Raw genomic sequence first — 12,308 nt, forward strand, 5'->3', positions numbered from 1 at the left:
TTCTAGTTCCTGTCGCTCGCCCACGAGCTGAATATAATTCCAAGTGAAATCGTTCTAAGCTACTCAGGTCCTTTCTTAACATTTTTCATTATCCACGAAAGATATCACGATACGCAAGTTGTTCAATAACGGACGTATCTCTTAATATTGATGCGACTTGGGAATAATATTTAAACCTCATAGATTATTTCTCTCCTCTCTCCTCTCTCTCTCTCTCTCTCTCTCTCTCTCTCTCTCTCTCTCTCTTCTTTTTCCTCTTCGTCCCAGTTATTCGTTTACTCTGCTCGCTCCTACTCGAACTTCCAACTTTCGCTTTATAGGGACGACAAACGAAGATGCTCCACAATGTCCTGTCCAACTCCGATTTTAATTCATTTTTAATTTAATTTTAATTCAATTTAAATTTTATTTTATTTACTAACTTACGTTGATTTTAAGTACTGATTGATATTTTACAATGTTTCTTGGGATTTTATAATGTTTTGGAAAATCATAATATTTTTCATTACTAAATATACATTTATAAAATACATATGTATGCATTTATAAAAATACATAAAAAAAAACAAATCCAAAGTCGATTGTAAGAGGATATATAAATTCGATCAACTCCTGAGATTCACCTTGCATTTAAAACCGAAGCTTAATGAACAGATGTAATATTCTGGCTCTATGTAAACTGACAAAAGTACGACTATTTCGTTAGCGTTCTATTATACGCCAGCAAACGGTCGCTTAGCTGATAAAGAGGAGGCAGAAGAAGACGGAAAAGAGTGTCGCGCGATACGTACAGCTGGAGCGAAGACTGCGAGGAAGAAGAGAATAACGAAGAAGAAGATGCTTTACGCAGGGAGGTTATTTCCGCCAGGACCATCCAATCGTGAAACGTGCCGAGATCTACTCCCAGAGGGAGCGGAGAGGAAGAGAGAGAGAGAGAGAGAGAGAGAGAGAGAGAGAGAGAGAGAGAGAGAGAGAGAGAGAGAGAGAGAGAGAGAGAGAGAGAGAGAGAGAGAGAGAGCGCATCGAAAGCGCAGCGCTATCGCGACTCCCGGGTCATCAGGCCGAACAGAATCCGCCACCGAACAAACCGACGGATGTACGAACGGATGGACGAATGATCGGCCTGTCGGTCGGTCGGTCGGTCGGCGGAAAGAGCGGAAAATGGATAACGGAGGGGAGAAAAAAGGAAACGCCGCAAGAAAACGGCAGGCCGAAAGAATCCACCGGATTTCCGCTCGCCGTTAAAGCCGCTTATCGAGAGTATCGAGACTGGCGCGTTGCGCAACGCCCGTACTATATGTTTCTCTGTGTGTTTCTACATATGTATTTGTGTGCGTTGCGCGCGGGTATGTCCGATAACGCACGATGGAAGTCGCGAGAGAGGAAACGGCGGATAGATGAATAGATATGTTCGATATGAGTTCTCCGAGGCGCTCCCTCTCTCTCCAGGCTCTCTCGCGGCGCCATAAAACGGCAGAATAAATTCTAAGGGAAGAGTAATCAAGACGCGCGTTACGTATAAACGACACGAACGACAATCATCACATTTACGGGAAAACGTCGATGCGCGATTTCAATCTCGATCTATCTATGTATATGCGCGAAAAGACATACATATGTTCACAATATAATGACTACAACTATAATTATAACTATAAAACAAAAAGGGAAAAGAGAACGAAAAGATGTTTGTAACCACAGAAGGCTCGCGGGTCGACGAGGGGGTCACGAACGGCGGACAGGGCGTCATCACGCGAAATTGGCATGCGAATCTTCATGCATGGCTCGAGAGCCTCTGTGAGGCACGACACTGTTCCTCTGACCAAATGTATCGCGCGATCGCGCGCTGAAAATCCCCTCGACGTTTGCGAGCTCACGTTCTGCCGTATCGTTCTTCCGTCCCCATGTTTAAGCCGCGCCGTTTCCTTTTGCGGCGTGATATCGGCGCGTGTTTCTCCGTCCCGCCGACGACGTGCATCCGGTCGCCGCGGCCGTTCAACAAAAGGGAGACCCGGGCGCAAACTGACCTGCGCTAACTGGAGTTTCGTGAGACTCGATGAAGGCGCGGGATAATCGTCAGGTCATCGTCGGGAAGACACGCGTCTTCGCGGATATACACGGACCCGACGACACGCTCCATGATTGGACGATACGAGCGGAAGTAACTTTCACGGTAAATCTCGATTTTTCCGCCGGTCGCTTTGTTTGCGAAGCTGCCGGTTTTATTCGGCGAGACCGAATAACACGTGCGTTCTCCGAGTATTGTAGTCGAATAATCGCTAACAGCAGCCGATTCTATTTCTTAAGCCTTAAAGATTTCAAGAAAAGGTTGTTCTAAAACCTTGCTTTAAAGCCCATGCCTAAAGAAAGAAACCGAGGGAGAAGAGGTAAGGAAAAAATATCTCAGAGCAGAAGTTTATACAATAAATTGCAATATTTCCTCGAATCACAACGTTTGAAAAGAACTACATAATTGTAAGAATTTTACTTTTTTATCTACTTGAAATAGGAAATTAAAACAAATTAAAACAAGTAACAAGTTCGAATTCAAATTAAACCTAAAAAACAAAATATGAAAGTTGTACCGCGCTCGTCTTTCGGTACCGGATATAACGTCGAGCGTCGAGTCGCTCGTGGAAAGACGATCAGCCATTCGGAATCCGCGCGTCGTTCTTTCGAAGGACAAAGACACACGGCAAGAACGCGTTGTGCAAAATCGTGGATATGTTCCTAGTGAATATTGGCGCGAGACGAAGAGCAACCGCCAAAAAATGTTGAGAAATATCGTTAAGAATTCGGCGACGCGCGACGAGCGAGAGCTTCGAGCCGAGCCGAGCTTCGAACTCGAGTAGTGTCTTTCGAGCTCGATGTCCTGCGGAGAATATCGCATGGGCCCAGATACGTGGTCGGAGCCACGCGAGGGCCACGACCAAAATGTTCGTCGCCTCCCTTCGCGCGATCGCCCGTGATTTGGACGAATCTCAACAACAGAGCTACGTGCCGTAGAAAAGAGAAGATATATATTTTTGAATGGCGAGAGGTCTATAGAGAAAAGAGGGTGGCATAGATATGATAAATTATATCGTATATATAAATTGTAATATAAAGTATATCGTAATATAAATATAATAAATAATTGTGCTGTGTTAACTAAATCCCGATATTCGACAATTCAAGCGAATCTCTTCTTTCAATCTCATTCTTAAATTGCGTTTCGCGCTGTAACTATTACACATCTTTTTCATAAGCACATTTCAATTTTTACATTGAAAGAAGACAAAAAAACATTTTAATTCTGAATTCAGTTTTGGAGCAATCTTCAGAATCTCGATATCTGTAAAATTATAGATGTCCTCGTTTTCGGACGAATAAATCACGGGATGCTGAGAAAAGCGTCTGCAAGGAAAAGACTAAAAAAATGTCACGCGGAGCGGTGTTAAGCCAAGCCAAGTCGAGTCGAGCCGAGCCGAGCTGAGCCGAACTGAGCCGCGCGGTGACAGAGTTGGCCGCGCGTTAAATCATCGATCGCGGTGCGTGGGTGCGCCGGTGGGAGAATACATTTCGGATTTTTGTCCGTCGGGAATTTGCGTGCCACTAATGGCATCGTCGACGCCTACGGGATCCGAGACTAGGCAACCTGCAACGTTTCGCGCGCGCTACCGCGTAAGGCGAGGCCGGAGAGGCCAGCTACCCACCCGGTTCCTCCTACGGGAAAGAACGGGACGAAGAGAAGAGAGGAAAGGAAAGGAAGGGGGAGGGAGAGAGAACAAGAGAGACGGACTCTCTTCGGTCGGTCGGATCCACCTACGGGAGCGAGGGAGAGCGGGACTGAGAATGCCAGTCGATCGGCCGGCCCGGAGCGGTTTAATATGTCCGCCCGCTCGATCGACGCGATCGATCGACCAACTGAATCGCCGTATTTCCGCCGAACGAGTTCACCTACGCGCGCGCCGATAGTTCTCAATTACCGCTCTCCGCTCCGGTCCGCAGGACTGGTCCAGTCGCGACTTCCCCCGTCTACCGTCGTATAATACAACTCCTGCATACACAGGTTGGCATCCGTTTCTCTCTTTCTCTCTTCCATTCATCCTTTCCACGTGCGAGCGGATTCAATTTTCACCTCGAGTCTTCGGCGTAAATTTCATTAAAATCTCTCCGGCTACCGCGATTAAAATAAATACGCCCATCGTAATTATTTTTGATGCAACACGTCGCTGACAAGTCGCGCCGGTTTTTCACGCAAACACTTGTCCGACGTTCGTATTTTATTCTCGTGAAGAATGATAGAAATACTCGGGAGGTATTCGCGACTCCTTGTTCCCTGAAGGGCCGGTTGTTCCAACCTATTGGTAAACTAACTAATAGTTAAATCATATACTTATCTTTGTTTAATTTGAAGGAAAAACAAAAACACATGTATGATTCAATTATTAGTTAGTTTACCAACAGGTTGGGACAACCGGTCCTAAGTAAAGTCTTTGGTAATCTCTTCTCGTTCATAATTAAAGAAAGGATTAGACTCTGTTAAGGTCCCTAATACGTTAACGTTAGTAGCAAAAATGCGCAAACCAAAAGATAGGTACCTATCATTGACGCTCGCACAACGTGAAGATTATCGATCTCCCCGGCGATACATTCATATTCTATAATGATGCGAACGGCATCGGCACACGAAGAGGCATATGTACATTGCGATTCGCGCAATGAGTTTCAGGGGTAGAGAGGAAAAAGAAATGTTAAGTCAACTCACGTCCTTGCTCGGGACGCAGAGCGGCGTTCCTTCCTTGACGATTCCAGCCTCGACCATTACGCCGATCACGATCGGATCCCTCGAGTTGAATACGTACTGAAACCCAAACGGACTCACGTTTAAAAAGTCCCCGAGTTCGGAGATCGCCGGTGACGTCGCACCGGCGCGGGCGCGGGCGCGGGCGCGGGCGCGGCGTAAATCCCGCTTGTTTATCGCGTATCCGTTTCAACCCTGGCGAAGCGAACGCGCATATAACTCGCATATAACTCACCTGCGGCAGGATCTTGAGCTTGCACGGAAACACAGCGATGTGCTTGTTCTCATCCCGCTTGCGCTGCTTCAGTTCCTCCCTATAATTGGTGAATTTGTCGAACAGGTGGTAAATAATGTCAGCCTGGAAGATTTTGACGCCCAGGGAGTCCGCGAGCTCTTGCGCGTCCCTCTCGATTTTTACATCAAACGCGAGAATCGTGGCGTATCTGCGGACAAATTAATTAAATGGCAATTGATTAATTATAATTAGCTGTCGGCTATCCGTCGCTCTTTTCGATAACAGGAAATTGAGGAAATATCGAAAAAGCGTAAAATTTTCTTTCATAAAACATATTTTACACAACTTTTACAAGTTATTTCGTATACTAAAAGTTACAAAAAGAATAAAATTGATATTTATTTTCACTCTCACTTCTTGGAGAACTTAATAGAGGCAGACACGATCGAGAGTGACAATTTTACTGTCGAGATGTACTCACTGGCTGTCGTGCTCCAGCATGATAGAAGCTTTCATGACGTCTTTCTTGACGACCGGTCCGATACGAATTCCGGCGTACTGTGAACAAAGACAAAAATGTCGTTAACGAAGGAGAGATTGTTAAACGCAAGAAAGATATATATCAAGCAGCATCGCGAGCGAATGCGATTTGTCATTACGCAAGTTGCTCTGATTTTGCTCGACAGCGTGCAATGACTGTCTCTCTCATCTTGACAACATTATTACATAGTTTCTTGCGTCACGTTATTTCGCATATTGTTACGTAATGCAGGGAGAGAGGGGGGGAGAGAGATAGAGAGAGAGGAGTAAACGATTGCAGTAACAATCTAACGGCAGGAGACGCGAATCGCACTTGTCATCTCTTTAACGCGAACCAATTTCTTGCGGGCAATGTAACTTTTCATCGACGCTAATATTCGTCACGCGTGACCATGCGAATGCGCAAAAAGTGCCTTGCAATCCATTTGCTCGGACGAGGAGTAACCGTTCGGAAGATAAACGGGGGGAGTCACGAGTAGACTAGTCGCGTTGCCGTCAAACAAATGATATATCAAATCTCTTGATATATGTATAAAGAAATTTAATGAAAAACCAGCTGAAAAGAATTACTATGGAGAGTATTTCTCGACGACGAATAACTATCATTTAAATGTAAATTAATCGTAATAAGATTAATATATAAATATATTAATAACTGTTTTTCAGTAAAGTGGCTGGTAGGCGACGAGCGATGCGTTTCGCAATCCGTTTGGATCGCCTACGTTCAGTTACCGGCGCGGCGACCGAATCTCTGGGAATCATTGCCACCGAAACGCCACGGATCCCGCGAGCCTCATCTCCGTGTGTACGGATCCGCGTGTGTATATACCACCAGGCAAAAATAACCTGTGACGCATGCATGCCGCCCAGATTCGGCCGGACGGTGCAACGAGACGGGACGCGGCGACACGAGACGCGCGACGCAACACGTTGAAATAAACGCGACGGACGCGGCGATGCAGTTGCAAACAAGCCGTTTCGCGGCTTTACCGAGAAAAGCCGCTCCGCGAGTCCGCGCCCGCGCCCGCGTCCGCGCCCGCGCCCGCGAGGCGCGAGCCGCCGTAGTCGGGATTAAAGCCGACCGAAGTATAGAACGAGCGTGAGCTGTCGTAAGTCGTAACGTTACAGGATACACAAGAAGACGTCCCGCGTCTACTGAGAGATACTGACAATGAGAGAGAAATAAATATCCGTCCAAGACCTCTGTAAAGATCTTTCGGATCTTTTACGTAAATCCCGTGCATTAATCGCGTGCAAATTAATGAAACTCAATTAGTAATTATATCTCGGTATTTTTATTCTCGGTATAACTCAATGTACAAATTTAATTCTGAATTACTCCTGTAAGAAAAAACACTTGTACGTAAGCCGGTTTTTAATGGACATTTATATCCAAGCTAACTCGAAAGCTAGCTATGTTGATTGTAACTGATTATATAAGTACACTGGATAAAAAGTACACATTCTCATTTCTTCCTTTAGTCAAATTTGTACCTTTAACGATTTTGTCAATAACGAATACGAATATGAAATATGTATGTTACGACATAATATCACGATTCACGATCCGGCAACGCTAAGTTTCCACTGATTGTGTTTTTTTACGTTAAAAATAAATGATATCTAATATATCACTATTAAGTACTCTTAATATCTTTTAGAATAAATATAAAGAAGCGATTAAGAGTACATACGAGTTTATTTTATTTCCGATAACTGCCAGATTGTATTGCTGCACATTACATTCCGTCTCAATCATCAGCCTTCTGATCTTCGCTACGATTAGACTCGCGCGTCTGCCTTCCGGTTTCGAAACGGATATCGGTTACCCGCTGCCGATGTGGTCAATGTCTATAACACGATACTCGATATACGGGATTAATTGCCGCGTTAAGAGAACTGCGATAGAGTTAAACACACTATAAGTATAGTGTAACTTTCAGATTTTATCTCGCATCGCGCGTTCCTCTTTTACTCCTTATTATTCATTACTCTCGGGTAGGTACTTGTGCACGTAAACAAGATCATTATGTATGTATACCTACATATAAACCTACTTGTCCACTAAAATATCTGAGCTGAGACACTAATAAATATGTTGAGATTTAACAATCGCAGAATTAAATGTATTAATATTAATACAACTAAATTATCATCCTAGAAAGAATCTTGCAGATTGTTTCTTTCTTTTCGTAGATAAATATATATATATAATTTCTTCTTATCTTCTCTTCTTTCATAATAAACAAATAACAAAATTCCCATAAAACTTGCAAATATTTTAACTTGCAAAAGCACTTGATAATAATTCTGCATTTCAAATACACGTCTCTCTCTCTCTCTCTCTCTCTCTCTCTCTCTCTCTCTCTCTCTCTCTCTCTCTCTCTCTCTCTCTCTCTCTCTCTCTCTCTCATTTTCATTTCGAGCGCACCCTCACGAACCGCATCCACCGCGATTGTAACGATAATTATTCTTGCAGGTATACAGACCGTGCACACAAATGGTAGTTCCTATTTACGGGCCAATTCTCGAGCCGGTACCAAGCGGCTGACGGAGGCGCACGATCGAGGGGGAACGAAGTAGAGACAAACGAACGAATGAACGTACGAACGGATGGGCGAACGAGCGGAAGATGATACGTTCCCGAGGACTTTCCAAGATAAGCGTGTTTTAGAACTTCCGGCGCGCGTCGCGTCGCATTCCGATCCTTATATCAGATACGCCCGCCGTCAATATATTTTTTTCCTCAGCCTTCTATTTACTACATGTTGCAAGGTACATTTGCAGCTTCGTGGAATGTCCAAGATAAAAAATAAAACGTTGAACAAAAATTTCTGTACCAATTCCATAATGCTCCATCTGGACTAATTCCATCTGGATCGATATTTAGCTCGTATATAATATCCAATTAACGATTAACGAAACATTATTAAATACTGGCAATTATCACAATTAATAATGCTCATTACAATATAATTTTATCAGATTTCTTACATTCAAATAATCATTTTGACTGATGAATTACGTCAAATCGGCGAGATTTAGACGACAGTCGTCACGAAATCTCGATCTTCTTCTCCGTACACGATCAAAATTCGTAGCGAGTCGCGAGTTGACGATACTTGGCTTTAGAGGAACGGATGCTCTCGAAGAAGAGGAGGCGGGTGGATGGGGAGGCGGACAGGAGGTGAGAGAGGTGCCGCGGTGGAAAAGAAAAAAAAACCAAGTCGAGTGCGGCGGAGGGAAGGAGGGAAGGGGGAAAGGGGGAAAGGAAGGAGAGGAAAGACAAGACGAGAGAAGGAGAGAGATCTAGTACGACGAGAAAAGGCGGACACGGCAGATGTTGCCGGCGAAAGAAACGCCGCTGGTAATGCTGGTATAAGCGGGAGGAAGTTGGGAGGAAGAGTAAGACGGCGAGGAAGCGGGACGAAAGGGGGTCCGGCGCATGGTACGATGGAGAGGGGGGAGGTGGGTTAAAGGAGGGCTCGGGGAATCGGGACGGGAGAGAGGGAGGGAGGTGCTTCCGGCATTTAAAACCAGCCGTCGGGGGCACGGATCCTCTTTAGCCTCTCGTCGTAACTGCGGCACGCTGCGCCGAAGAAGGAAACGCTAATTTATTAAACTCGCCTCCCATTCCGCTCCTCCTGCATATCCTGCCCGCGCGAGCGCGCGCGATTAGCGTCACCGAAGGACGAACGTGGCTGGGGCCTTTTGGCGAATTTCGGTTTTTCGCACCTTCATCACGAAGTCGCCATGATCACGCGGTGATCACTGAGAAGAGAGAGAGAGAGAGAGAGAGAGAGAGAGAGAGAGAGAGGTGCGTTCCGTATGCTCGAAGCAACGATTCTAAAGAGTACGAAGTACGCAGGAAAATATGACTTACTATCATTTTTCTCGAATTCTTATATGGCTAATGTTTTTCATTTATCGTAAAATTGACTAACGAAAGGTACAAAGAATTGTAAATGCGTTGATAAAAAGTATATGCGTGGAAAAAAAAGAATTATAGATTTGCAACAGCTTAGAACAAGACTCTCAAACTCTCAAGAAACTTACCGTTTACCGAAAAATAAATGATTAAAATGAAAAAAAATCTTTTGGCAAATTGATTTTTGCGAGAGAGGAAGCGGACAGCAAAGTTATATAATTTCCGTACGATCTCAAGTAATCTTTACATCAATAGAATCACAATCTCTAAAATTCGATTGTAAGAAAGACATGCAACATAAAAAATAAATAATAATTTCTTTACAAAAAGGCTCTATCAAAGAAAAGCTGTGTACCTATTACCTAAAATATTTAGAAAAACAAGCCAAGAAGAATTGTTGTGAGATTAAGAGAATCCAGTAGGGCAGCGCTCGCGTAATCCTAATTTATCTTCGAGGTTAATTGAAGATGAGCACGTCAATCTGCAGTTTTCCTCGATCGCTTCATGAAAACGCGCTCGCGACGCGGCGAAGCGTGCACGGGCGCTCGGTCGCTCGCTCGCACGCATCCGCTCCCATGTCCCCAGCATATGCAGGCCGCGCACTCCTCATATGCCGCGGTTAGAAACAATGCGAGGAAACGAGCCATCTTTTCCTGCTGCACCGGCACCGGCACCGGCACCGGCGCGGAAGAGGAGCGAGCGAGCGCTGCGCTTCCGCCCGCCTGTTACGCGAACGGCCGAATGAGCCAGGTAGCCGATCGGCTAGCCTCCGAAACTCCTAATAGTCCGAACAGTCCGAACCCGGCCAGATGCCGCGAAATTCTTCAGAATAGCGAAGGAATTCCGTGCCGCCGGAAGTCCCCGGCAACAAAACTTGAGAATTTTCCCATTGTACCGAAATTCGCGCGCGTCCTAAGTGTCCTAACGTTCTAGGCAGGTTTTTGAAAAGCGAGCGCCTCCCTCCTCAACTTGAAATTGTACAAAAGTGAAGCTTCAGCGGCAACAATAAAATATTATAATTTATTTCGAGGTTTATCGATACCGTGACAAAAAGACAGCGTCCTTAAATTGTCCTTAAATTGAAAAGGCTTGCGGTTGAGTCACAACCAGTGGGACGAGTGGGATTTTCGGGCATCGCGATAATAAATAAAAGAAAAAAGGAAGAGAAGAAAGCGATCGTCTAACGGGGGACCGACGACTGCCGACGACCGACAGCGATAATCCAGATTGGACGGATTCACCGGGATAATCCGAGGAAATGAGCGAGAAATGTGTCGTCGCCAGCGGAGCGGAATCCTATAAATTATGGATTGTGTAATTTGTTAGACAAGAACGATTGATATCGCAGTGGCGGTTATGCGTTATGAAAATGCATTAGTCTCGTTTCGAGCGCGAGGAAACTCGGGCCTCTTCTTAATGCATAACTGGCGTGTAAGAAACTACTGTCGTGCCGAGCGTTCGGAAACAATATGAGGAAGCGAACCATCTTTTCCTGTTGCGCTCGCATTGAATCGGAGCCGAGAAGGCGGAGAGCGGAGTCCGCTTGTGACGGCACGGCGCGCTCTGCTCCGCTCCGCTCCGCTCCTCTCAGCTCCTCTCAGCTCCGCTCCGGCTCCTCTCCGGCTCCGACGTATGCGCGTTCGAGAAAATGCACTAAATAAAGTCAGCCGCGAACATATATATATGGTGGCAAAAAAGTGATTTACCTTTAAATCACCTTTATCAAGGTTATTAAAGATAAAAATCCTTCTATATGTATTAGTTGATACTTACATACTACATGAATCTTAGACCGAAAACGGCTTGTAACTTATTCGAATATTTGTATTCCTATTCATTTTAATAATAATTAAAGTTATTGAATTATACACACATTCTGCAGTAAAGTAATAATTTTGTCAATTGTCAACGTAACGCGTAACGCGTAACCTTGTCGTATTACTATTATAATTTCTGAATTGACAACGTTAATTTCCCGATTGCCGATACAGAAAATCTGGGAATCTCGCCATCCAATTAACGCGGGACTCGCGATCGACACGCGAGATCACGACACGTTAATCGGCGATCCTGTACCGCGACGATAGCCGTGGTATTACGCAGTTTCGACGAAAAGAAACCCGATATCAGTCGTATTCGCGTCGCTGCGATCATTATGTTAGTAATACCGCCTGCTGTTACATAACGGCCGTCATATGACGATTTCAGCAATAACAAAATGCCGATGGTAACTCTGCTATCGCGAGAGTTAGGCCAGCTCGGCGCGAGTGGTCGCGATTAATTGTCGTTAGCAAGTTGCCGCGCCGGCGCCGCGCTCTATCCACCAGACAGGTTGTCTTATTCGCACCCGCTGTTGCCTATAGGCAGCGTATAGGCTAATCGTATAGGTACTATAGGTAGTCGCCAATCAAGGCGTGCGCGCGCGCGCGCCCATGGCCGGCAGGTTCCAAGAAGAGCGCGTAAAACCCCGCGGTCCCGATTAAGCTGCATATTCCGATCCCGTTCGGCTAAACGGAGGGACGAGAACAGGAAAGACCGTCGCGTCGCCCGATAAGAATCGTTAATTCAACAACCGCCATTGTGCATCGATCGCGGCGGAGAGGCGTCGCGTCGCGTCGTATCATTTAATGTTTAATTAACAGATATACAATATACATGTAATACGTGCCCGTAATAACGGCCCAGAGTGATTTACGTTTTACCGAGGCAACGCCTTGAAAAACATCTTCATGGTCGCCGAGTAATCTTGACCTAAAGACACTTTACATTGATTCTTCTTTATGTTACTCATTGAATTCACGTCAAAAGTTATGACTTCC

At 45.2% G+C, this 12,308-nt stretch overlaps 1 protein-coding gene and 1 long non-coding RNA gene across 4 annotated transcripts in view; one reads left to right on the forward strand and one right to left on the reverse strand.

Annotated features, from left to right (window-relative positions):
- Positions 1–8,392, forward strand: part of LOC139768516 (uncharacterized) — a 29,741-nt gene extending 21,349 nt beyond the window's left edge. The window contains exons 4-5 of one of the 2 annotated variants that reach the window (XR_011717381.1): positions 6,228–6,378; positions 8,041–8,392. This is a non-coding gene — a long non-coding RNA (uncharacterized lncRNA). The remainder of the gene's footprint in view (positions 1–6,227; positions 6,379–8,040) is intronic. The other variant, XR_011717380.1, reaches the window with a different exon arrangement.
- Eif5b (eukaryotic translation initiation factor 5B) overlaps positions 1–12,308 on the reverse strand; it is a 38,301-nt gene that overhangs the window by 17,142 nt on the left and 8,851 nt on the right. For both annotated transcript variants that reach the window (XM_071698729.1, XM_071698728.1), the window contains exons 12-14: positions 5,503–5,579; positions 5,022–5,229; positions 4,751–4,846 (exon numbers count right to left, since the gene is read on the reverse strand). In XM_071698729.1, coding sequence (XP_071554830.1) covers positions 4,751–4,846; positions 5,022–5,229; positions 5,503–5,579 — 381 coding nt within the window. The remainder of the gene's footprint in view (positions 1–4,750; positions 4,847–5,021; positions 5,230–5,502; positions 5,580–12,308) is intronic.

The sequence above is a fragment of the Temnothorax nylanderi genome, unplaced genomic scaffold, assembly GCF_030848795.1.
Source record: "Temnothorax nylanderi isolate EJ_2023f unplaced genomic scaffold, tnyl_v1.0 TNYL_tig0016_pilon, whole genome shotgun sequence".
Taxonomy (NCBI): Eukaryota; Metazoa; Arthropoda; class Insecta; order Hymenoptera; family Formicidae; genus Temnothorax; species Temnothorax nylanderi.